Raw genomic sequence first — 25,100 nt, 5'->3', positions numbered from 1 at the left:
GGACATGCTTGCAATTTATTGCTCTGACTGAATCAATTATTTAACCCAAGTAAACATTACAAGACATACTTTTTTTCTGTGAAAAAATGGTCAAGCAGAGAATTATTAAGTATCATTTCATAAAAGTCTGGACACAGTTAAATAAATAAAACAATTAATAAATACAATGAATACCTGCTTTTACAATGCATGCTTTACAAGGCGTGAACCAATGCAATACTGCTTAGTCTGTTGTTCCATGAGAATAAGTGTTACATGTATGGAAACATGCACAAACTTAATCATGCATTTGCAATACCAAACAAATAAATAAGTTTCATATAAACATATTATACATTCATTTAAATAAATAGAATTTCATTACACAGCTCCAAACTTTAAACATTTAGCCCCCGCTCAGCTGCCATTAAAACATACTAGCATCAAAGAACATGTGCTGCAAATAGTCCAGTCCCCGCTGAGTTGTACCTTATAGTATAGTGTAGTGTGTGTGTGTGTGTGTCTAGATGAGAGTGAAGGAGACAAGGGAGACAGAAACAGCCAAATCCTCTCAGATCATTGCTAAATACTGTTGATCTCAGCAGACTCTCTCTCATATCTGTGTGTGAGTCTGTGTGAAACTTTTGTAGGCCTCAGGTCCTGTATTTACAGCCGGTTGAGTCGATGAAACAGGAGTCGGTGCACCTGAGCTGCCCAAAGGTACTATGTGTACAAAAAGATAGAGACGTTAATTATATTGGGTGTTGACATGAAATACTTTTGGGTAGTTGGCATGTCCTGAGGGGTGACATGCTGTTACTACTTGCTACTACTTTGAAAAAAGGATTTTACATCTCTAAAATGAATAGAAAGGATAGAAATTTGTACGTTTTAGATTTTAAAGTCACACCCTGGACCATTTAAAAAGCGAAAAGGTAAAAGATGATTAAAATAAATAAATAATTACAATTAAAATGACATTAAAAAAAGAAATTTCAGCTTAAAATCTGTTGATTACAAAAAGTCTACCCAATATGCATGTGAAATTGTGTATGTATTGTGTGCATACCCTGGCAAATATGATTTGCAGGTCTGGTAGCCAAAGTCTTTCCCATCACACTCCTCCACACCCTCATTACGATATCCATCACCACAGTATGCCTTCTTACAGCCTACTCACAGAGACAGAGATAAAGAACAGGAAAGAGACAGAAGTGGTCAAGTGGATGGGGTGAATAATTGATAAGACACAGTCTTATCAATGAGGGTGCTGCTTTTCTGTGTAAAATGTAAAAAGTTATCTACACACTTTCGAAACAAGATAAATATAATACGGCTGATTAATTTTATGTTTAGGCATATCCATTATTAGCTACAGTATGTGATGGTTTCTGGGATCACGTGACTCACCTACGCAGTCGTCCGTAACAACCTTGTTTCCGTCGTCGCATTCCTCCCCGTTGAGTTCCTGCAGCTCTCCATCACCACAGACTCCATTCCCATCCCTCATCCTCTCTGTCGCCTGGAGTGGCATCAGCTGGAAAACAAAAAAGCTCCTATTCCCGAAATGCCAGTCTGGCAGCATGTTTCAAGGCATTGTATTCAAAACAGTCCTGTACCTGAATGGGCTTCCATCCATTTTTATCTTTGAAGTAAAGAGACCTCTGATCCTTTCTGAAGGCGAGTGCATTATCTTCGTGGAGACCTTTTAGCTCTTCCTCACTGCTCACAATGAATATCTGACCAGGAAGATCAGGAAACACAAACTGATGAAGAAGCAGATGTAAAGAGTGAACAAACAGGCATATTGATTCCATTAGAAACAGGCAAAATGTGTGTGTAGGAGCAAATGTACCCACAATGATAATAAAACCCGAAATCATCTGGAACTCCTCGCAATGAAAACTGCTCAATTAAGGGACTAAATACTGCCTTCATAAAACTCTAAAAATACTCTGGTCATATTGTGATCGAATCATCCATGCATTTTTTTCCAAAGAAAAATTGGTTTGTCTTTGTCATTTTTAACCAAAATGTAATAAAATGCTCATCCTATGAAATTACGTTCCTTTTAGCAAACTTGCATTATTCGGGTTTCATTCTTGCATGTAGCGACCACTTCCAAATGGATAAAATCAAGTTTCTTACTGAATATCTTTAACCTTAAGAAGTAAATGGAAAGTCCTCAGCATAAAAAAATAATTTGCGGGTTTGTGTGGCTTACTTGAACTTTGTCATATTTGCTACGGTGTTGTAATGGGGCACTGGCTGGACTAAGAGAAGGCAAGCTGCAGTCACAGACTCCAGGAGGACCGGGAAATCCCTTCTCACCTTTTTCTCCAACTACAAACAGCCCTGTACATCATGAGATGCCAACAAACAAAAGAAAATAGAGATCAGACATGAATATTAATCTAGAGCGGTAATGCACTGATTTACTTATTAATCTACCTGTATGTAGAAAAACTGCCTTCAGAAGTTAGCTAAATTTCACAAAACCTCACTTTGGATTTGCAGACATCCTCAAAGGTGATTCATAAATATTTAAATAATAGTGTTTCTTTTTTTTTTTGCATAAGGTAGAAGCTGAGGGACAATTGAATAATGGTCTGTAGTAATTATAATTAGCTTTATATAAAAAACAACAACAAAGACCTCCTTTAGATAGCTAAATACACATGTCTGTGTGAGTGCATGCGAGCATGAATGTTATGTCACCTGATGCAGGTACCCCAGGAGGTCCCGGGTGGCCCCGAGGTCCAGGTGGACCAACGGGACCCACTGGCCCTGGAAAACCTTTCTCTCCATCAGGCCCCTATGTCAATAAGATTAAAAAAAAATAAAAAATTGTCTCATGCTCATCAAATCTGCTTTTATTTTATACAGTAGACATGCAGTAAAATTTTAAAATGTAATTTATTCCTGTGATGGCAAAGCTGAATTTTCAGCATCATTACTCCAGTCTTCAGTGTCGCATGATCCTTCAGAAATCATTCTAATGTGCTGATTTGGTGCTCAAGAAACATTTCTTATTATCATCAATGCTGAAAACAGTTGAGCAGCTTAACATTTTGTAGAATTCTTTTAATAGAAAGTTCAAAAGTGCAGCATTTATTTGAAATAGAAATCTTTTGAAACAATATAAAAGTATTTACTTTTATAATAATTTTTTTAGTCACTTTTGATCAATTTAATGCATTCTTGCTGAATGCAAATATTGATTAAAAAAAAAATACTGACCCCAAACTTTTAAATGGTAGTATACAAAAAAAGTCATCAAGCTAGTTGCTGGTGTTGAAATGACATTCAAGTCTGAGGCCTGTGCAGTGATCTAAGGAACATTAAATGTGCATGTGTCACAGCATTGGGCTGATTGATAGTAGGAATCTAAGGCCTACGGTAACAGTCCAGGTATTTCCCAGCAGTTAGTAAAGACATTCCCAGGAAGTGCCTATCCACAGTGTAATACAAGAGCTCGGAAACACGATCGGCAGGGCTGGATTCAACATCAGAGGCCCTGCTGGTCCAAATCCAGCCACCAGCATGGTGAGACTTTCAGCTTCTTAGGTTACTTACGAAATGACACACACACTCACAGACTGACTGCTGACTGAGGCAGACAGGTTAACTTTGTGCGCATGTGGGTTTTAAATACGTCTGAAGCTTCTTCTGCCAATAATCCACTCCCTTATTATCACTCAAAGACTCAAGGTCTCAATATCAAAACAAACTAGAGGAGATCTGATGCAGTGTCGAATGCTATGTGGGTCCTCACCTGTTTGCCTCTCTTGCCTGGTCGTCCAGTAGGGCCACGCTTCCCTGAGACGCCAGGCTCACCCTTGGGTCCCATTTCACCCTGGGGGAGTGACGAGGAGGGGGAGGTTCAGAAAGAAGGAGCGAGTCAGATCACTAACATCCAAAACATCTTAGCGTTACATATATCACATTGATTTTAATGGTTAAAATGTCACATCATACCTTCTGTCCCAGCATCCCAGGCAGTCCATTTGCTCCCTAAAGAGAGCAGACCAGATACACCCGTGAATATGAGTGTAAGTGTAATAAAGGCAAGCCAATAAGAGCTGTGTGTGTAAACCTCACTCCCCTGGCCTCAAGAGGTGCACTAGAGACTGACGCTAGAGACTGATGCTAAAGACTGATGCTAGAGACTGCAGCCGGAGATGCCGGTTCAAATCCCACTCAGAGTGGGTTGAGTAGGACCGGTTACATTTGGTGCCGTGACCCGGATGGGAGTGAGGTTTAGCGGGGGTGAGTGTAACGAAGGCAAGATAGTAAGAGCTGTGTGTGTAAACCTCACTCCCCTGCCACAAGAGGCACGCTAGCCGGTGCTGGAGACGCCGGTTCGAATCTTGCTTGGAGTGGGCTGAGTGGGACAAATTACATTTGGTGCCGTGACCCGGATGGGAGTGAGGTATAGCGGGGGTGAGTGTAACGAAGACAAGATAGTAAGAGCTGTGCGTGTGAACCTCATTCCCCTGCCACAAGAGGCGCGCTAGCCGTTGCCGGAGACGCTGGTTCGAATCTTGCTCGGAGCATGTTGAGCGGGACAGATTACATTTGGTGCCGTGACCCAGAGAGGAGTGAGGTTTAACGGGGGTGAGTGTAACGAAGACAAGTTTGTAAGAGCTGTGCGTGTGAACCTCACTCCCCTGCCCCAAGAGGCGCTCTAGACGGTTCCGGAGATGCCGGTTCGAATCTTTCTTAGAGTGGGTTGAGTGGGACGGGTTACATTTGGTGCCATGACCCGGATGGGAGTGAGGTTTAGCGGGGGTGAGTGTAATGGAGGCAAGACAGTAAGAGCTGTGCGTGTAAACCTCACTCCCCTGCCCCAAGAAGTGCGCTAGAGACTGCGGTCTTTAGTGTCCTTGTTAGCATGCCCACCTTCCATGCTGGAGATGCCGGTTCGAATCCCGCTTGGAGCGGGTTAAAAAACGACCGTTTACATATGTTTAAACTTAGATTCAACATATTCATTTTGAACAGAGAAAATAAATCTTACATATATGTGATTTAGGAGCTGCCACTGCTACAGTATCTGGGTGATTGCCAGTGTATTCTAAGTGCTTTAGAGTGTCGCTATTTGGTTGCTAGTGTGATCTAGATGGTTGCTAGGTGGTTGTTGGTGTGTTTAAAATGTTTTTGCATGTTTCTCATAGGTTCTTTTGTTGGTAGGACGTTTTGAGAGATTGCAAGGTGATTGAAAGCATGTTGTAAGTATTTTTTATGCGTTGCTATGTAGTTGCTAGGGTGTTCTGGGTGGTTGCTAGGTGGTTACTTGCATGTTGTAAGCATGTTGATATGGGGTTGCTAGGGTGTTCTTGGTGGTTCCTCTTGTATTCTAAGTGTTTTAGAGGTTGATGTTCAAAATGATTTTGTGTGTTGCTCTTTGGTTTCTAAGATGTTCTGAGTGATTTCTAGGTGGTTTCAAGCGTGTTGTAAGCATTTGTAAGTGTTGCTATGTAGTTGCCAGGGTGTTCTGGTTGGTTGCTAACATGTTGCTAGGGTGTCCTGGTGTGGTTCCTAGATGTGTGGTTCTCTAAGTGTTTAACAGTGTTATTATTTCATTGCTATGGTGTTGTAGATGGTTGTTATGTTGTAGATGACAGCATGTTGCTATTTTGTTGCTATGGGGTTGCTAGGGTGTTCTGGGTGGTTGCTAGCATGTTGTAAGTGTTTTAACATGTTGCTAATGGGTTGCTGGGTGGTTCCTCTTGTATTCTAAGTGTTTTAGAGGTTGATGCTCAAAATGATTTAGTGTGTTCTTTGGTTTCTAAGATGTTCTGAGTGATTTCTAGGTGGTTGCAAGCTTGTTTTAGGCATTTTTAAGTGTTGCTATGTGGTTGCTAAGGTGTCCTGTTGTGGTTCATAGATGGTTGCTAATGTGTTTAAGAAAGATGTAATTTGGTTGCTTATGGTGTTGTAGATGGTAGCATGTTGCTATTTTGTTGCTAGGGGGTTCTGTGTAGTCGCTAGGTGTGCTTTAAATATTTTACCATGCTGCTGCTTTGCTGCTAGGATGTTCTGGGTAGTTTCTAGGTGGTTGCTAGTGTGTTGCTATTTGGTTGGTGGTGGTTGCTAGGTGGTTTTGAGTATGTTCTATACATTTTAGTGTGTTTCTATTTTGTTGCTAGGGGAAACACAGTTAATAAGAAAAACATTTGATTGCATTTTTAATTTCTAACCTTGTCTCCTTTTGGAGCTGCAGGTCCAAAATCCCCCCGTGCTCCCTGAAACCATAAGAATAAGTTCAGAGAAGTTAAGTACAGTCAGTTAGAGTTTAGTTCTATTGTACAAAGGTAAAGAATTTTTTTTTTAGTTTAACAGACATACTGTACCTTCTCACCCTTGTAGCCTGACAAGCCCTAATGGGACAAAGAAGACAATTATTATTTCCCTGTTGGTTCTTTTCTCATTGATAGGTGAGATGAAAAGGTATTTCTGTAATTACCAAAAAAGCACAAAAATAATAAGACGCCATTCCTTATACTGTACACCAGTTACACCTGAAGAACTTGACTTACTTTAGGTCCGGCTGGTCCCCTCATTCCTGGCATTCCCATTAGTCCTGGGTCTCCTTTATCTCCCTGCCAATAAGGTCATATAAACAGTCAGGGGCTCTAATGAGATATTTACTAACCCCTTACCCTACCCCACACCCTGAGAGACAGCTTTCTCCACGCCCCAACCTTTCGTCACGCCCACTGCTCCAACCAGCAGATAACCACACTTGGAATTTTCCGGCTTTCCATGTTTTCAATTGTTATACAGTAGGGGGGGCTATTACACAATTCCGGAAAGTGTAGAGAATCTCCGGATCAAAACCAAAAAAGTAGCAGAAACAAGCGATAAAAGCATTGCTTATGCATGTTGTTGTCTTTGAAAAACGTGATTTTCTCAGCTTTTTGTCCAAGATGTTTTTTGTTTTTTTTTAAATGAAACATTTCCCACATTCAAGTGTTGATGGAAAAAAGAATGCATGAAGCTAGAATAAACGCCTGTTCACTCCAAGGGCGATAATCTAAAAATCATTCTCAATATTAAAGAATAGCAGAGTTCACACCACAGCTAGAACGATAATGGCACAGAGAAACGATATGGTTGGAATCACTTTCAGAACGATTTTATTCAGCTGATGAATGACAAAAACATTGACAGCCAATCAGAATCCATCCTGCTGTAACAAGCTCGAGCATTTAAAGCGGCAGACAATGCTTAGAATAAACAGAATGATATTGTCCGCTGGCGTGGACGCCAACATAGTTATCTTTATAGTTATCGTTCTTGGTGTGAATGGACCTTAATACATTTTTGTTTTGTTTTTGTTTAAAGGGGTCCTATTATGCCCTTTTACGAAGTCTTGATTTGTTTTGTTCTTTATCTTGTTGTTTTTTATGCTTGATTGTTCAAAAAACGCATTATTTTTTTACATTTTACATTACAGCACCTATCTCCCTAGTCTGGCTCAAACACGCCGATTTCGATGAAGCCTCTCCTTCCGAAATGTGCTGTGATTGTTTAGTTGGCCTAGTGTGTTGTGATTGGCATCACTTAACGCGTGTTCGGGAAATGTCCCGCCCCTCCATAACTGTAAGTTCTTCTCTAGTGTAAATTTAAATAAGGATGCCGTCAATTTCAACCAATTCGAGCCCGATTCAGACCCTGACAATGTTAACGAATAAGAGGATCGTGCAGAACGGATTTCATGCACAGACTTTGCTAGCACGGATTTCAGAGTGGTATGTTTTTGTAAGTTTCTAATACATTATAGATACAATGTTATCCACCATTTAATCGTGATATTTGTCAGAAAACTAAAGTAATAGAAACAGTAATCGATCAAAAACCATGGTTAATTTTCCTAAGGAGCGGTGAACCATCTTACAAAAGCAAGAGCTTACAAAAGCAACAGAAAACAAGCTGTTCTCCGTAATGTGCAGCGCACATAAGCGTTGGAGTTATAATGTTCAGATTTAAAACATGAAAGTTTTGTGAAAACTAAAAAGTTTTGTGAAACTTTTTTTAAAAGCGCTGGAGGGAAAAGAGTTAATCTCAGACCTAGCGGTTACTGTGATACAGTCATTAGCAATAATGTTAATACTTAAAAATGCAGACACTGACGTCCAAAGGTGACGGTGATGACAGATATTTTGTCATTTTTATTAGGTTAGCGCAGTGTATGGCTAGATTACATTGGTCAGTTGGAGTGCGGAGGCAAAACTCACCCACCTTAGGTCCCTCTGGGCCGAGCAGCCCTCCAGCGCCTGGTTTCCCTGGCAGACCTAGACGCCCAGTATGACCCTACAAAGACAAAGGGAAGAAATAGTTGTGTGCTAGTTTGCTTCTATACACCCACCGCAACCACAACCACAACCCAACCAGACCTGGCAGTGTGGCTGAAGTGCTGAGTGTACAGAGCAGCTTTAATCGAACACAAACCATCTACTCAGCATCCCTGCCTCTCGGCAGTCCTCTTAATTCCTTTAAAACATTAGCCTATCTAATCTTTCTGATTCTTTTTGAATGCCTTCCAGGTTCTATACTCAAGCACTCTCTTTCTCTTGCTTTTAACACTAGATTGTATCTCTATCCCCTCTGTACTGTAAAAAAAATATTACTTTATTTCTGGTCTGGTTTTCCAACGAAAACTTTACTTGAGAAGTAAAATTGTGTAAAATAATGAAGTAATAGGCAATGAGAGGTTGTGCGTTTCATAGGTAAGGGGTGTTCTTAGCATAACGCAAAGCCTTTACCCATGGTAAAATCAGTGTAACGCTCAGACATAAGTAACATAAGTTATTAAACGGCAGCAACTGCATTATGGTAAAATGCACCAATGTTCATATTTAAAAGACATTAAGAATTTAGTTAGTAAGAAATTAACAGTTTTATTCAGCAAATATGCATTAAATTGATCAGAAGTGTACAAGACTTTCATTTCATAGTTCATTAGTTTAAAAAAAAAAAAACCCACAAATATAAAAGCACAACTGTTTTCAACATTAATAATAATAAATTATTCTTGAGCACCAATCAGTATTAGAATTATTTCAGGATGACTGGAGAAATTGCTGCTGAAAATTCAGCTTTGCCCTCACAGGAATACATTACATTTTAAATATATTCAAATAGAAAACAGTAAATTTACATTTTAATAATAGGTCTTGGTGAGCAGAAGACACTTTTTTTCACATTAATTTTCTCACAATTTTTCCTAAAATAAATAAATAAATACAAAAACAAAAATGAAATTAAAATTAATGAATACATATATTCTTAAAGATGAAAGAACACTTAAAGTGTTATAATCTTATGCAATTGTGCTTCTCATGTAAATTACTTTTCATTATTCATTATATTAATTTTGATTTATATTGGAAATCAAAATAAAAACACTTATTAAGATTAAAAATATTTTTGCCATCTCCCATAAATCATCATGTGATCCAAACTCCTTCCCCTCTTTTTGCTTGAGGTGCTTGAGAGTTCAGTGCAATTAAATAGCTGTGTGTGTTTAGACTGAGAGCAGCAGTGCAGGACTGAGATTAATGTCTGAGTTCAACACTAAGTGATATTACAGGGCAGAACTGCAGTGGACTGCAGCCAATCAAACAGCAGCCTGTAAAACTATTACATGCACCAAGAGAGCATATCATAAACAGCGTAAAGGACTGCAAAATGCAACCTGTCTTATCATAAACAGACATTTTATATGAAAGAAAGGAACTATGAACCAAGACTTCTGCTCCATATGTGCACTATGAAGATACGTGACTTTTTATCATTACTGGTGGTATCCATGCATCTGGCACAAATATAGCACTTCAGGAGATCAAAGATGAGAATCTGACCTTTGACCCTGGTCGTCCAATGTCACCCTAAAGTGAAAAGAAAGAGCAAATCATTTAGTTTCATAATAGATTTACAACTAATAGACCCTGAAGCAACTGGTTCCTCTTAATGGTGCAGTACGATTTTTGAAAAGCGATTTTTGAAAAATGCTGTTGAAAGTGGATCTGACCGAGCACCACAACAAACTTGCAGCCAATCAGCAGTAGGGGGCGTGTCCACTCATGATGGCGGAGGAGACAGGGAGATTTGAAGAAATACTTTAGAAAGAGAGATGGCTGAGAAACTTTACAAAAGAGAAAAGCTCAGAGGAATATCACTGGAAAAAGAAGGGTTATGATCAGGCAAGAGCTTTACGATCCGCGTTAATATTAGGAAAGCTTTCCAGTGCTGGAGATACCTAAGTGGGAAGGCCTGAAAACGGATGCCGAAGTTGCGTTGTTTCTGCTCCATACGTGAGTAACATTGGTTTTTGAGTATGTGCTGCTGGCGACTAACAACGAACTCTTGCTTAATTTTGCTTCGCTTCTGTTATGGTAAAGAGACATCCACTCTTGCATTGCATGTTCGTGCATTTTGGGGGCGGAGCAATGAAGGGAGGGGTGTGTTTGTTTGGATTGATTTTAAATATCAGCAGTGCTCAACAATGATTCTCAGAAATCACTTACTGCACCTTAAACCAGATGTTTAACCGTCTTACCTTATCTCCTTTGGGTCCCTTCATCCCTGGGATGCCACTGCGACCCTAAAACAAAGAAAAACCTTTGAATGTATGTATGAGGAGTTGTATTTTGTTCCTCATCTTGTTTAGTTGCTCTTCCTGTTCCTTACCTGTGGTCCAACTGGTCCAGGAGGTCCTGGTGGTCCCATCACACAACATTCCTTCACCTGCTCCTCATCCTCCCCTCTCCCTCTTATCCTTTCCACAGGACTGGGCAAGGCCTTGAAAAACAGATAAACGGTAGATTAACAGACATACTGTGATTTCTTGCGGCTAGAATTATAATATTGTGTCACTCACAGGCTCTCTTTTCCAGACACCAGGAGGGGGCGGGAACAAAGGAGGGGGAGGCGGGGCCAGCAGACAACAAGGGTCAAATTTTTTCAAGACATCATTTGGATTCCGAGCTAAAGAACAAACCACACAACCAAAAAGACGACAGAGAAGAATAAAGGATACTCAATAATCTTATTGGCAAGCATACCTGGGGGGAAATAACGCTGTGACTTAGGTGAAGTGCTCTTTAATGCACCATCAGTATGAAAAATCACCATACCACACAGATCGATAACTTAACAGAGAATGGATCGGATGCATATGGATATGTGCTTTAATGGATGAATGATTTAAACATGAGCCTTAAACAAGACTTAATTCCACTAAATATTAAGCCTGACAAAACCTTTACATTGAAATATAAGAATTAGAAGTTCAGTGCATGATACACATACTGACATACTGTATTAATTATTGTAAGCATACATTTTATGAAGGTCATGACAGCGCAGAAAGTGCAAATATAGGAATAACAAGCCTTTCAATAGCTTTATTTAGAATAATTTTCAGTAATGGGAATCAATGCATCCCTGCATATAAAAGAAATGTGAATATACAGTAAAATAGGCTACATATAAAATATAGGTAGAATACAGTAGAGTCATTAAATGATGTTTAATGAATACAAATATTTAAGATTTAATATTCCATTTTTAATATTTAATTGCAGTTTGACCATGTGAACTCCCATTTAAATATTTTGCACAAACTTGTGGCGTTCATGCGGCTGTGAATAAAGCAAAAAAGGGGGGCATAACAAAAAGCCTACAAAGCAATTAATGCTAATTGTTCAGTTCAGCATGTATATTTTCTTGGAAAATATATGTAAATAGTGTATGTGTGTGTATAATACACACATACACATACACTATTTGCATCTATTTTCCCAAAAAATATGATATAATAGGCTATACACAGATAAGTACATACGTACGCAAATATAAAACAAACCACACGTTCTCGATATCACAAATTGACAATCACTTACGAGCGCGCACACGCATCCGCGCTCTCAATCTCTCTCATACCTGTAGGAATCGGGAGGATATTATCCAGATTGTACGCTGAAAGGTAGGCTGACACAGAGTACAGTAGAAACTGCAGCTGTATCCCAATCCTGCTCATGGCCATGTTCCTTATCAGTGTGTCAAAAATACACAGATCTGAGTCGGTGCCCGCCCTCTTACTGCTCAATCTCTCTCCCATCCACTTTCAAATACCAGCAGCTCTCCCTCTCTCACACACTATTTTCTGCTGCCTCGGTCTCGTCGGTCATTGTAGCTTTGTAAGAAACATTGTAAGAATGCTTCCCACGGAGTCTGTGGGAATCTCCAGGCGCGACTGCTGTTACAGTCAGAGATCTGACATCTGATCCACCCTCTCCAGCCCCTCATGCCAAGATTAGACCCCCGTACTACCACTATAGGCTACACTTCATACCACACGCCAGCTATAATCATACCAAACCTTCATACCAAACTGACCAGCTATAATTCAGGGCAAGCATGTGATGAACTCTCTTAAATGTATTTGTAAAACGCAGTTTAAGAAAAGAAACATATCACTGTACAAACTACATCAGTCGATCATCACAACATCATTCACATCCTAAAAACGCACCAGGTGATGGCTGTCCACTGTGGAAACTTTGACAAGTTTATTAGGCAGCATGGTCACATGATTTGTAAATTTAGTGTCTATAAAATGAGGTAGGCTATATACCCGTAAGCTAAATGTTTTTTCGTCTACATGCATTGCAAATCTAAAGTTTGGGTGGGATTTTTTTAAGGAGGTCTCATATGCTCACCAAGGTTGCATTTATTTGATCAAAATACAGTTTGTGAAATATTATTACAATTTAAAATAACTGTTTTCTATTTTCATATATTCTAAAATGTTATTTATTCCTGTGATGGAAAAGCTGCCATTACTCTAGTCTTCAGTGTCACATGAGCCTGCACAAATCATTCCTGGTAAGGAATATTACTTATTATCAATGTTGGAAACAGTTGCGCTGCTTAATATTTTGTTGGAAAACGGAGCAAGCGGTCACACTTTTTACAGATTTTTTTGTGTGTCCATTTATTGGGATGACACTACATGGGGTAAGAGACAATTAAAAACCTTTTAATAGCCTTTGTGACAACTAGCTCTGATCTCCCTTAAACATGTAACACAAATCAATCAATCCATCAATCAATCAATCAAAATTGAACAGATTTTCAATGTATTAAAGTTCTACAAAAATTGATTTTTATTTGAATACAACAATATTACATTCAATTGCTAATCTTAAAAAAGCCAGGACAAGGAAACAAGTCAGTTACATTTAACACATCTCTAGACAAAAATGTATCGACCAGATCTGACGAAATTTGCATTATTATTTTTTGCTTGTAAGAGTAATATAGCTATTTTAATGTTCTAGTTGTGTTACGAATTAACTTGTGCCTTGTCTAGTCTTCAACACAATTTCAAAAACAAGTACTTGGAAATAAAAATGACACTTTCACTATAAGAATCCCAGAAATGTTGTTCCCTCAAGGCAAAGCCTCCGATTTATGATCCACAATTTTATGAAAAATGGCTAAAACGTCTGCTTCTGCCAAGAGATATGACACTTAAGGCAAGTCTCTTGTTGGCACAAAATGACACTTTCCAATAAAACAGTGTAAACTTTTATCATTTGACTCTTAATTTCAGTATGATTTAACGCCAGAGAGCAACAGCAAAGCAGTAAGCAAGAGATTATGTGCTGTTTTCAAACAGAATGACACTGAAGTTCTGTACTCACTCAGTCAGGATTACAGCGTATTGGATGTAATCTCAAATACAATAATCAAGCATTACATAATTGAGAGGAACCATATTCTGATTAAAAACATGAATGAAAATAGCAAATTACACTAAGCACCATAAAATAATTCATAAACAGAGCAGTAGTGCACCAAAAACATTGGTCCCAAAATTGATAATATTCAAAGTCTACTCTTTTTTTCTTAATAAAAGTTCATTCAATTAAATAGTATAAAAGGCTACATTAAAATACATCATTTTTATGATAGCTGCAAAATAGTTTTAGTGCAAGTAAGCTTAGTGCATAAACAGCTCTCATAGTAAAATATTTTCACGTGACACAAATCAAGTGTTGGTAAAACCTACTTTCATCTGAAAAGAGGTACATCCTCAGCCACATCATGAATTTAGAAAGTGTAAGGCCGCACAAGAACGTAGATATAGACAATCTCTGAAATTATTTTTTCTACTCTCCCAAATTAGCTTCTCTCAAATCTAATCTATCATTTTCCTCTTCCATTTCAAGACCACCACTGCTGACAGCCATCAAAGGTCAACAGTGCAAACCTGTTGTCCAAAGCACTGTCGGAAGACGTCATTCCTCTGCTTCCTCTGCTTCTGTTGCCCCTCCCTCCTCCTCCATTGCCCCTCCCTCCTCCTCCTCCATTGCCCCTCCCTCCTCCTCCTCCATTGCCCCGTCCTCTCCCCCCATGGCTCCTCCCTCTTTGCCCCCCTCCTCTGCCCTTGCTCGCTGCTGATACTGCAGGACCTGTTAACGCCTCTAGCAGGATGGAATAGAGCTGCCAAGCAACAGAGTCCCCTGCAAGCAGAGACTCGCACTGGTGACCCCCTCTTATGGCAGCCTCAAGACCATGCAGCAGAGTGCCACTGAAAACCCTTTGAGAAAGAGAGAGAGCAATATAATACAATACATATAAAATATGCAAATATATATTTTTAGGGTAAATCTGATCATCTGTAAATGTATTGATATTATCAATGTGATTTGTTTTAAGATATTACACACTATTGTAACATTACAGTAACACTTTTCAATAAGATCTCATTTATTAATATTAATGCGTTAACTAACAAAGTAACAGTGAGCAATATATTTTGCAGCATTTATTATACCTTAAATAATATTTATTAATACCTTATATTAATATACCTTTGTTAATGTTAATTCATCTAAATGTTCATTTTCATGTCAGTGCACACTTCACAGTACATTAAATAATGTTAATTGATACAACTTCGATACAAAAAAAAAATATTAGTAAATTAAATTTGGAAATGAACATGAACTAAGATTAATAAATGATTTAGAAGGCTATTTTTTATTGTTAGTTCATGTTAACTAATGTTAACAAATGAAACCTTATTATAAAGTGTTACCAACATTACTAAAAAAGCAATATTGGAATGTCATTGTAAATACTATAAATGTACTATTATTACTTTATATTATATTATATGAGTTTATATGATTATACATATACACATTGATAAGCTAAAACATTATGACCAGTCACAGGTGAAGTGAATAGTGTTGATCTTCTCCAAAAAAGCCACATATTAAGGTTTGGGTAGATTAGGTGGTAAGCAAACAATCGGTTCTTGTAATCAATGCGTTGGATGCTGGAGAAATGGACAGGAATAAAGATTTAAGCGACTTTGATAAGGGCCAAATTGTTACGGCAAGGCAACTGGGTCTGAGTATCTTTGAAACGGCAAGGCTTTTGGGTTGGTCCTGGTCAGCAGTGGTGAGAACATGCCAACAGTGGACTGAGAAGGGACAAACCACAAACAGGAGCCCATGGCTCATCAATGTATGAGGCCAATGAAGGCTATCTCGTCTGGTCCGAGCCAACAGAAGGTCTACTGTGGCACAAGTCACAGAAAATTTGAATGATGGTTATGGGAAGAATGTGTCACAACACACAGTGCATCACACTCTACTGCGTATGGGGCTGCATAGCCACAGACCAATCAGAGTGCCTATGATGACCCCTGACCAGAAAGTTTTATCGGCTCAACCTCGCAACCTACAGGACTCGAAGGATCTGCTGCAAACATTGTGGTGCCGAATACCATATGACATCTTTCAGAGATCTTGGAGAGTCCACGAGTCGGCGGGTCAGCACTGTTTTGGCAAGCATATTAGGCAGGTGGTCATAATGTGTTGGCTCATCGGTGTGTATATATATGTATATACTGTGTTCCAAATTATTATGCTAGTGACATATCAGTAGGATTTCAGTACAAAACGTTTCTCTTTGTGAGCTTTGGTTAGAGGTGGCTGAAATGCAACTTTACGCACAACTGCCAGCCTGCATGGAGAGGTTCTTGAGACTCCAGAGACATCAGCAACCTCAAATACATGTTTGCTGCTCAACAATGGCTTTTGTTATAGCGGTCCTTTTAATAGAATATATTTTTGACAGGAGCTTTCCTTCATAAACCTTTATCTGACCGAGTTCTCTTGTGCTGTAAATTACACACAAATCTTACGATAGTTCGATATTCTCCATTCAGTTTTCACACAATAATACTTGTTTTCCTTTTGCATAACATTGCACAATGTTATGCTTTTCATCTTTAGAAAGATCTTTCTTCCTCCCCATATTGCATGAGAACTGTGACTTGCTTAATAATGTGTAACAACCTCTTTACATTTACGCATTTGGCAGACGCTTTTATCCAGAGTGACTTACATTGCATTTCAAGGTACACATTTTACATTCTTATCAGTTCTTGCTTTCCCTGGGAATCGACCTTGGTGTTGTAAGCGCCAACGCTCTACTGTTTGAGCTACAGGTAGGGTTTTAAGTAGGGTTTCCATTTACTTTGATAAATGGATACCAGTGATGACTTTGACGATTGATACCAGTTCTCTAAAAAGATACAAGAAATAAAAACAAACAAACACTTTCTTTAAAAAACAAAAATCTGAATGTTTATCGTACTGAAATCCCAAGTGATATGTCACTTGAATAATAATTTGGAACACAGTGTGTGTATATATATATATATTTTTTTTTTTACAGTATATATGTGATTATGTACAATTACGTTACATACAATTATGATAAAAAAAACTGTATTTTTCACCTCAATATTGTACTCTTTTTACTGTAAATCTGATGAATAAAGAAGATGATGATTTAATCAAAACAGCAAGGATGAGAACTACAAAATGTTTCAGTGGGATCATTTTATGGCCATACCATACCAGGAGCATTGAGGTTCAGGTAGTGGGAAACATAGTAACTGGTTCAGGACCATCGCCACCCACATGCAGGACTGCCATTGGCTGAGCAAATGGGCCACACCCATATCTAGGCCCCTCCTTTGTCCTGGAATGACCCTCAGCTGAGATAATCGCTGACATACAGAAGCAGAAGCTTTGCAGCCAAACAGTGGGTCTGCAAGATAGAGAGAGCAAAACAATATGGCTCAAGGTGATTAAAGCTCTAAAACTAAAGTTGTCAAGTTGATAAGCAAGTAAAGTAAATGCACATGCATTTTTTTTAAATGTATGTCAATATTTTTTCTACATCTCAAACCATACACCTGAGACAGATGTTGAGTAAAAAAGGGATCACCATTAGGATGGGCCCTTCTCCAGCTGAGTTCTCCATACACCATTCCCAGCAATATGGCCTGAAATAGAGGGTGACTGGGCTTTGGTTTACAGTTATTCATCCAGAAATACGTCACACACACTGGAAGGCAGAGGTGAGGGGGTAACGGCTGTAAAATGTGGTCCATCACACCCAGTGTTCCCAACAACACCTGCAGCTTCACTTGTGCAGATGCCTAAAATAAAAAAAACAAATTGGAGATTGGACAATTGGAGAAGCGTTTATGCAGACAAACTTTAAAGTATATTTACATGCAGAAAATGTTTCTCACCTTGTCAATAGTGGTAAGTTTCAGCTGTGACACAGAGTTGGGTCGGTCAACCTCAACTGTGTTTTTCTTTAGATTCAGTTCATGTCTGTCATACTCATCAACACATGGGGTGTCACACTGTTGTCCTCCTTTAGCCTGAGATTGTCTGTTTAGGTCTCCTCTTCCCCTTCCTCTTCCTCTCTGGGTGACTGCCTGTGGCGTTTGACTGCCCTGTCTTGTCTTTTCAAGCAGCAGGCCGTAGATGGTCTTTCGGATACTCAATGAGGTTGTATGACTGCTAGGCAGATTACTATTCTCCACTTGCGCAACCAGCAGAACCTTCTGGAGTACAAGCACATCCAAGACAAAAGAGGACAGCTTGCCTGAAGCAACCATCCTTAAAAGCCACTCGGGCTGAGAAACCAGTGCCGCTGGGAGCCCCTGGGCATCTGGAAGTGCAGGTTGAGGACTTGAGAAGTATTGAGCCAAACTGCTATTATGAGGAAGCTGGTAGTCCTGCATTCCTGCAGAGAGCTGCGTACGCAAGTTTCTTTTCTGTTGTCCACCCAGAATCTCCAGAACTTCCTCCAGAGCATCTACTGGGCTGGTAAACCGAGACAGCCAGAGCAAAAAGCCCCCGATTCGAGGACCGGAACTACGTCCGGTCTTCTGACCAGATGGTACTCTTTCAAGCTCCACGCGGCTGAAAAAAATCTCGGTTATTTTGCCAGTTGTGTAGTCGTTCCCAATGATGACAGCAAATAGAGGGAGGAGATGCTTGTTCATGTGGTTGAAATGCGAGCAGAAGCGGTTCACGGTGTAACGCTGGGCAGGGATGTAGCGTTCTGTGGCTTTACCGCTAACGTTATTCCATTGGAAGAATGAAAATGGTAGGTAGCCACCTATCAGGTCGAAGATATAGAAGTCACTGTCGTTGGTCAGAACTGGACATCCCCAGTGTTTGGCAAGAGAGGCTATCTCAAAATCAGCTTCGGAAATGCATTGCACTAAGGGCACGCCAAGCTCGCCAAGGACCTGTTTGAAGACTTCACAGACAAGCAGAGGGAGAACGCAACCGTGAGATCCTCTGGAAAGAGAGTGAGCCTCTCGGATCTTGCTTTGGGTTCGTTCCTGCAGCGTTTTGAACTTCTTGTCCGTCTGGTCCATTCCGCCATCTAGCACGACGAATGGATGCACATTGCATTCAAAAAGTGCTGCAAAAAACTGTCGAACCAACTCCGCAAACATGTCGTAGTCTCCACCCCGTGCTTGATCCAATCCAGAGTTGAAATACAATCGAAAATACAAGCTACATCCATCAATCACAAGGCGACAGTCTCGCAGTCTCGTATCTGTGAAGAATTGACGATTTCCTTCCACAAAGCTTGTAAGTCCATGAACCCCCATAATGTCACAGAAATGCTGCAAGCGAAACAAAAAAGGTTGTTAGCCAAGCGACATTTTAAAAACAAACAACACAATATAATGCTTGTTTTTGCTGAAATGTAATGAATAACAAAATGGGACAGTGAATTTTAATGTATTCCCTCATCACTGAAGGATCTACAGATTCTTAATAGTAACCAGTGTATGTAGCTTAAAAACAGTGACCATACATCTGTCTTGGTTTTTTGACTAATTTATTATTCATAATTGTTAATCATAATCAATGAATCATTTTTATTATATTACTTAATATTTTACTTATTTTCCTTGCTCTAGTAGTGTTTTTTAATACTGTTTAATCTTATGATTGTGTGGGTTTTAAAGGATATTTGTCTTCCTGATTTATAGATAAGAAAATCTCCATTTCAAGGTTTTTAACTCCAGTCCATAGGATGATGTCGTGAAGCAAGAAATTTCCACATTTTGCTTTGGTATAATAACACTTGTCGGATTGTTGCTGGATAGACGAAATCTAGGCTATGTAAGGATGAAGTTCTGGTATCTGGTAAAAGACTGGATCTAATATTTCTGATGTGGAGATGTGAACATTTTTGGCATAGTTGTCAGGATGTAGGCATAATCTAAAGTCATTGGTAATCACTTGATTATGTGTGACCTACTTTCAGTCACAACATTACTGACTTTGTAATATGTGCTTTCACCTACATTGTCTAATTTTGCAGAATGCAGACATATATTGCATAGCCTAATTTACCTGAATTCCACCTGATATAAAACAATATAACAGAAAAAAAAAGTCATATAAGTAAGGTAAACATGGTTGATAGCCAAGTCATAATTTCATATAAATACGGTGGATATCTACTAAAGAATTCCTTTTGTAGATCAATAAACTCTAGATGTCAATAAATATGCATTTACATTGTAAGACAATTTATTGTACTTATTCTGTATCCAACATTTTAAGTTTCATCATCAAGTTGATTTTATGTCTCTAAATCACTGTGAATAACTTTTGAAAGTTAATACTTCGAACCAAGAACCATATGGTTGTTGTTGTTTTTTTCCTTTTTTTTTTTTTTTTTACATAGCATGTAAGGTTGTAAATTAATATTAATAGTGCGTTTGGAGCCATTACGTTTTAATGGCTAATTTTTCACTTGACTGCGACGTGTCTTACATTGTGTCTTTCTGCACAAGTTTTAAATAAGAAAACAATGGTGCCGTCTATTTTATAAAACAAGCACCAGTGCAACATCTAAATAGCGCATGAGTATTATTTTTTTCAGTATTGGTGTTTAATCAAATATATTTTACTTGTCATACTCACCAGTGTGCTGTTAATTTATCACGCCGTGTTTACTCATAGACAGCAGAGATTGTCTCTGTAGACAGTAAAGTGTTTACTTCCTCGTTTTGTTCTTCTTTTGTTTTTGTTTTTGGGCGAGACAGCGCATTAGCGCCACCTATTGCAATTCATATTATCAATGGCTGACAGAAGAGGGCACTGTTTTACCGCTCTCAGCGCTCTGCAATATCAAAAATACTTAGAAAAGCTAAAATTAAACATCGAAAAAAGCTTTTATTTGTAATTATTTTAACCTTAACATAGAAAACGTTAACAGTCCTGCAAGCCTGTCAAGTAAAATAATTTAATATGTCATGGGTGGAATTAAAAGACAGTAAAAACCATAACAGTTTGTTATGGTTGTTATCCAAACACGTCAGTCTGGTCGTCACTCAAAGCTATTGTCTTTAGAACATTACTAGTTGATTATTTGTCAACTAGACCTACTATAGGCTACTTTTACGTGTATAAAGTATACGTTTTGTTACTTTTCTGTCCTCCAACATCCTCTTTCAATGTATGAAGATGCCTAGATCTTTGTGTTTCACAGAATGAAGAAAATGGGTTGGCAACATTGATCTATATAGAGAAGAGTAGCCTTCTCTGACCCAGTCATTCAGTGTGTTGGCAATGGCATATATTTTTTTTTTTTTTGGGGCATATGCCATTGGAACTTTCCAGTAGTCGTGAATGCAGACAGCCATCAATACCAGTATGCTACTTCTGTTGCCATATCGGTGTTCTTTCTATTTTTTGTGCCAATGTCTACATGGCCGAGCTTTTGCCATCTACTCAATGTGCTTCACAATTGCCATTTCGTCCATTATTCGTGCACATGGTGTTTCCTGTCCCTAGGCCTTTGCTGCAGATGTTTATAAGCTAGTTCCTCTTCACTGAATCCAGAATCTCTTACTTTAAGCTACTTTCTGATTGTTTTAAGCAATTTTCCAGTGAGGGTCTTTGGACTTCCAAAAACAGTAGCTGTGCTCATTGGTTTTTGGAGCATGATTGTGGTGACTTTATTGTGGTGTCAAAAGTGTCCTCACTGTCCTCACAAAAGTGTCCTCAAGGACACTGTCATTGGTTTCCCTTAACACAGGCGTCTTTCTGTGGATATATTCAAAAACAAGGTTTTAGTTTTTAGAAATGATTTTCTCATTCTCTGTTATATAGGCTACTTCTCTTACACTCTCTATCTAAATTGAACGACACCAAAGAAGCAACCCTACTCTCTTAGAGTTCCAGCCAAATGGCCAAATTGATATCAGTAATCGACACAGACATTCATAGCACTAAAGGGTAAAAAAAATTAAACAAAACCTGTATAAATGACTTTCATCCGCAGAATGCAAAGGGAAAATTGTTGGTCATTTCCATGCAGTGGATGGGTATTGGCTTTTATGAAGCGTCAAATCAGATTGCAAAAGAGGTCCGTTCAACTTGAATCACATTCCAAAATTTCCGAAGCCATTGTGGGATGTGATACTGAAATATAAGTCATTTTTCACTTTGAAAAGTAAGTATGTGGACATCATGACGTTTGGTCATGAGACTAGCTAGAAAACATCATTGGTTCATTCCCATTACAAACAAACTGAGATTTTTTCCCCTTCCATTTATCATTCACTTTTGTTATATGGCAAAAAACAAAAACAAAAAACTGTGTGAATACTATTTAAAATGTTGTATTTTGTGTTACACAAAAAGAGACCATCTAAAAGTGTCCGATGGTGTCACTATTGGACACTTCTTTGTCGAGACTCTTGCCTTGTAGAAGAAAAAACAACAAATTTGCACATAAATTACTAAAATCACATCCTTTGATTAACTTTAGTCTGCACAGCGGGTCCTCTTTGAGCTTGTCGGTAGGGAATAGAAATATGGACCCACAAACACTTCAATTTAGAATGCAATGAATCCAGTCATTGCAGATCAGTGGTTAGCACCATACTGATGATATATAATTTTTTTTACTATTACTAATACTGTATACATCTTTAGGACAAGTTAAGCAGAAAATAACATGCTTTGATATATAAGATAAAAAGTCATATTATGAAAAAAGGCAAAATTATGAGATACTAAGTATTAATTATAATCTAAAAACTGGAAATTATTTCAGAAAAAGTAGACATTTCAACATACTAAATTATAATTGAGACGGTTGAAGTTGACAACTCGAAATTTAACCATAATTATGACTGCATTCCCCTCCTTGAACTGCCACCTTAACGTGGTGGAGGGGTTTGAGTGCCCGAATGACCCTAGGAGCTATGTTGTCCGGGGCTATATGCCCCTGGTAGGGTCTCCCAAGGCAAACAGGTCCTAGGCGACAGGTCAGACTAAGAGCGGTTCAAAAAACCCTTATGAGAAAAAATAAATCAAGGACCGTGACGTCGCCCGGTATGGCACAGCCGGGGCCCCACCCTGGAGGCAGGCCCGGGGTTGGGGCTCGTATGCGAGCGCCTGGTGGCCGGGCCTTCCCCCACGGGGTCCGGCCGGGCTCAGCCCGAAGGAGCGACGTGGGGCCGCCTTCCCGTGGGCTCACCACCTGCAGGAGGGACCGTAAGGGGCCGGTGCTGAGAGGATCGGGCAGCAGTCGAAGGCGGGGGCCTCGAAAACCCGATCCCTGGACACGGAAGCTAGCTCTAGGGACGTGGAATGTCACCTCGCTGGCGGGGAAGGAGCCTGAGATTGTGCGTGAGGTTGAGAGGTTCCGACTAGAGATAGTCGGGATCACCTCTACGCACGGCTTGGGCTCTGGAACCACACTCCTCGAGAGAGGATGGACTCTTCACCACTCTGGAGTTGCCCATGGTGAAAGGCGGCGGGCTGGTGTGGGTTTGCTTATTAGGGCTGGGTAAAAAATATCGATTTCTCGATTTTAATCGATTCTCATTTTTACGAAACAATATCGATTCCTAAATCCCAAGAATCGATTAGTCATCCTGTTTTCAGTTGATGAATGAATGGATCATTGTTGCGCGCATCCCATTCAATAAATCGCAATAATCTTTGTGCGTTGTTATTATTGATATGAAACAAAGTCTCAGATTTCAAATTACGTCCAGTTTCTTACGAAATTCAAAAACATAATTACCGTTTTGGCGCTGTGGCGTGAGATCGCTCCGGCGCAGCTCAGGTCAAGAGAAGCAACGGAAGCAACTCTTCCGGCTTAATACCAGTTACAGCGCGAAATAAACATGAATGAGCATCTGAAAGTGTGTTAAAAGATAGAGTACAACTTATCGAAGTCCTTATCATGTCTCATGGAATCGCTCAATCAGTGTTTGAACCGTGCAAAGACGTTAGTAAACAATGTCATGTAACGTCACATTTACCTCAGAAAAAACATATCCAGTGACCATAAACTCGTTAGTCAGCTAGAAAAGTTAACTCTAGAGAGGAGCATTTTGTTAAATATATGCACCATATTATATAGGCCTATTCATTATAATTTTTAATGTTCTTCAATACTTAATGCATGTTTGAATAAATCTGGAAAGTTTTTTATGACAGCCATCATTTAAAATTGTATATAATTTCATATAACTTTATTATTATAAAAATAAATAAAAGTGTATATTAAGTGTTTGTATACAAATCAGTTCATTTTTACCTTCAATATTATAGTAGGCAAATGAAGCCTAGGCTACAACTGACTCCCATGGCTTACAGCATTAGTTAAGAGATTTGTTTTCCTTGAGAAAATTTGCAGTGTATTGTACCTGATAACCAAAATAATCGATATTCAATCGAATCGAATCGTAATCGAAATCGAATCGAATTGCAAGCTTGTGAATCGAAATCGAATCGAATTGTGAAATTTGTGTCAATACCCAGCCCTATTGCTTATAGCCCCCCAGCTCAGCCGCCATGTGTTGGAGTTTACCCCGGTGAACGAGAGGGTCGTTTCCCTGCGCCTACTGGTCGATGATAGGTCTCTCACTGTCGTGTGTGCCTATGGGCCAAACGGCAGTGCAGAGTACCCGGCCTTCTTGGGGTCTCTGGGAGGTGTGCTGGAAAGTGCTCCGACTGGGGACTCCGTCGTTCTACTGGGAGACTTCAATGCCCACGTGGGCAGCGACAGTGACACCTGGAGGGGCGTGATTGGGAGGAACGGCCCCCCTGATCTGAACCCGAGTGGTGTTCAGTTATTGGACTTCTGTGCTAGTTACAGTTTGTCCATAACGAACACCATGTTCAAGCATAAGGGTGTCCATCAGTGCACGTGGCACCAGGACACCCTAGGCCGTAGGTCGATGATCGACTTTGTGGTCGTTTCATCTGACCTGCGGCCGTATGTCTTGGACACTCGGGTAAAGAGAGGGGCGGAGCTGTCAACTGATCACCACCTGGTGGTGAGTTGGATCCGATGGCGGGGGAGGAAGCTGGACAGACTTTTGGACAACGTTTGGCCGAGTCTCCCGTCAGAGAGATCTTCGGCAGAGACCTCCGGCGGAGCTTCGACGGGATCCCGAGGGAGGCTGGAGATATTGAGTCCGAGTGGACCATGTTCTCCACCTCCATTGTCGAAGCGGCCGCTGTGGCCGTAAGGTCTCCGGTGCCTGTCGAGGCGGCAATCCCCGAACCCGGTGGTGGACACCGAAAGTAAGGGATGCCGTCAAGCTGAAGAAGGAGTCCTATCGGGCCTGGTTGGCTTGTGGGACTCCTGAGGCAGCTGACGGGTACCGGCAGGCCAAGCGAACTGCAGCCCGGGTGGTTGTGGAGGCAAAAACTCGGGCCTGG

General features: G+C 39.8%; 2 protein-coding genes across 6 annotated transcripts; both read right to left on the bottom strand.

The window, feature by feature from the left end:
- Nucleotides 1–14,313, bottom strand: LOC307163208 (uncharacterized protein). 4 transcript variants are annotated; one of them, XM_079879198.1, is made up of 17 exons: nt 14,066–14,275; nt 10,868–10,974; nt 10,678–10,788; nt 10,547–10,591; nt 9,849–9,875; nt 8,227–8,298; nt 6,522–6,584; nt 6,336–6,362; nt 6,183–6,227; nt 3,958–3,993; nt 3,755–3,835; nt 2,698–2,794; nt 2,204–2,334; nt 1,599–1,745; nt 1,390–1,516; nt 1,049–1,151; nt 1–702 (listed from the first exon to the last, which is right to left on the bottom strand). In XM_079879198.1, the coding sequence occupies exons 1-17, from the start codon at nt 14,100–14,102 to the stop codon at nt 633–635; spliced, it is 1,326 nt and encodes a 441-aa protein (XP_079735324.1). In that variant the 5' UTR covers nt 14,103–14,275; the 3' UTR covers nt 1–632. The 4 variants fall into 4 exon arrangements, with proteins under 4 accessions (XP_079735324.1, XP_079735323.1, XP_079735325.1 ...); XM_079879197.1 differs by lacking the exon at nt 14,066–14,275 and adding an exon at nt 11,932–12,344 and having other exon boundaries at nt 1,599–1,718; XM_079879199.1 differs by having other exon boundaries at nt 313–702; nt 1,599–1,718; nt 14,066–14,313.
- aste1b (asteroid homolog 1b) lies at nt 12,964–20,426 on the bottom strand. Of its 2 annotated transcripts, XM_079879194.1 has the most exons (6): nt 20,334–20,421; nt 17,618–19,018; nt 17,308–17,521; nt 16,935–17,127; nt 16,814–16,842; nt 13,136–14,596 (listed from the first exon to the last, which is right to left on the bottom strand). In XM_079879194.1, coding segments are annotated over exons 2-5 (1,794 nt in total). In that variant the 5' UTR covers nt 19,004–19,018; nt 20,334–20,421; the 3' UTR covers nt 13,136–14,596; nt 16,814–16,841. The 2 variants fall into 2 exon arrangements, with proteins under 2 accessions (XP_079735319.1, XP_079735320.1); XM_079879193.1 differs by lacking the exon at nt 16,814–16,842 and having other exon boundaries at nt 12,964–14,596; nt 20,334–20,426.
- Between the last annotated feature and the right edge of the window lie 4,674 nt (nt 20,427–25,100).

This window comes from Squalius cephalus (genome assembly GCF_949319135.1).
Source record: "Squalius cephalus genome assembly, chromosome: 8".
Taxonomy (NCBI): Eukaryota; Metazoa; Chordata; class Actinopteri; order Cypriniformes; family Leuciscidae; genus Squalius; species Squalius cephalus.
The sequence above is the reverse complement of the archived record's forward strand: the minus strand, read 5'-3'. Positions and strand labels throughout refer to the sequence as shown.

Excerpts from the sequence above, each read along its gene's own strand:
- aste1b (XM_079879193.1), bottom strand. The coding sequence starts at position 19,003 with ATGGGGGTTCATGGACTTACAAGCTTTGTGGAAGGAAATCGTCAATTC. Across the intron at positions 17,128-17,307 it reads GAGAAGGGCCCATCCTAATG|ACCCACTGTTTGGCTGCAAA; the intron begins GTGATCCCTTTT and ends TCTATCTTGCAG. Across the intron at positions 14,597-16,934 it reads CCTGAACCTCAATGCTCCTG|GGTTTTCAGTGGCACTCTGC; the intron begins GTATGGTATGGC and ends TCTTTCTCAAAG.
- LOC307163208 (XM_079879197.1), bottom strand. The coding sequence starts at position 12,109 with ATGGGAGAGAGATTGAGCAGTAAGAGGGCGGGCACCGACTCAGATCTG. Across the intron at positions 10,789-10,867 it reads GTGTCTGGAAAAGAGAGCCT|GCCTTGCCCAGTCCTGTGGA; the intron begins GTGAGTGACACA and ends CTGTTTTTCAAG. Across the intron at positions 9,876-10,546 it reads AGGGACCCAAAGGAGATAAG|GGTGACATTGGACGACCAGG; the intron begins GTAAGACGGTTA and ends TTTTCACTTTAG.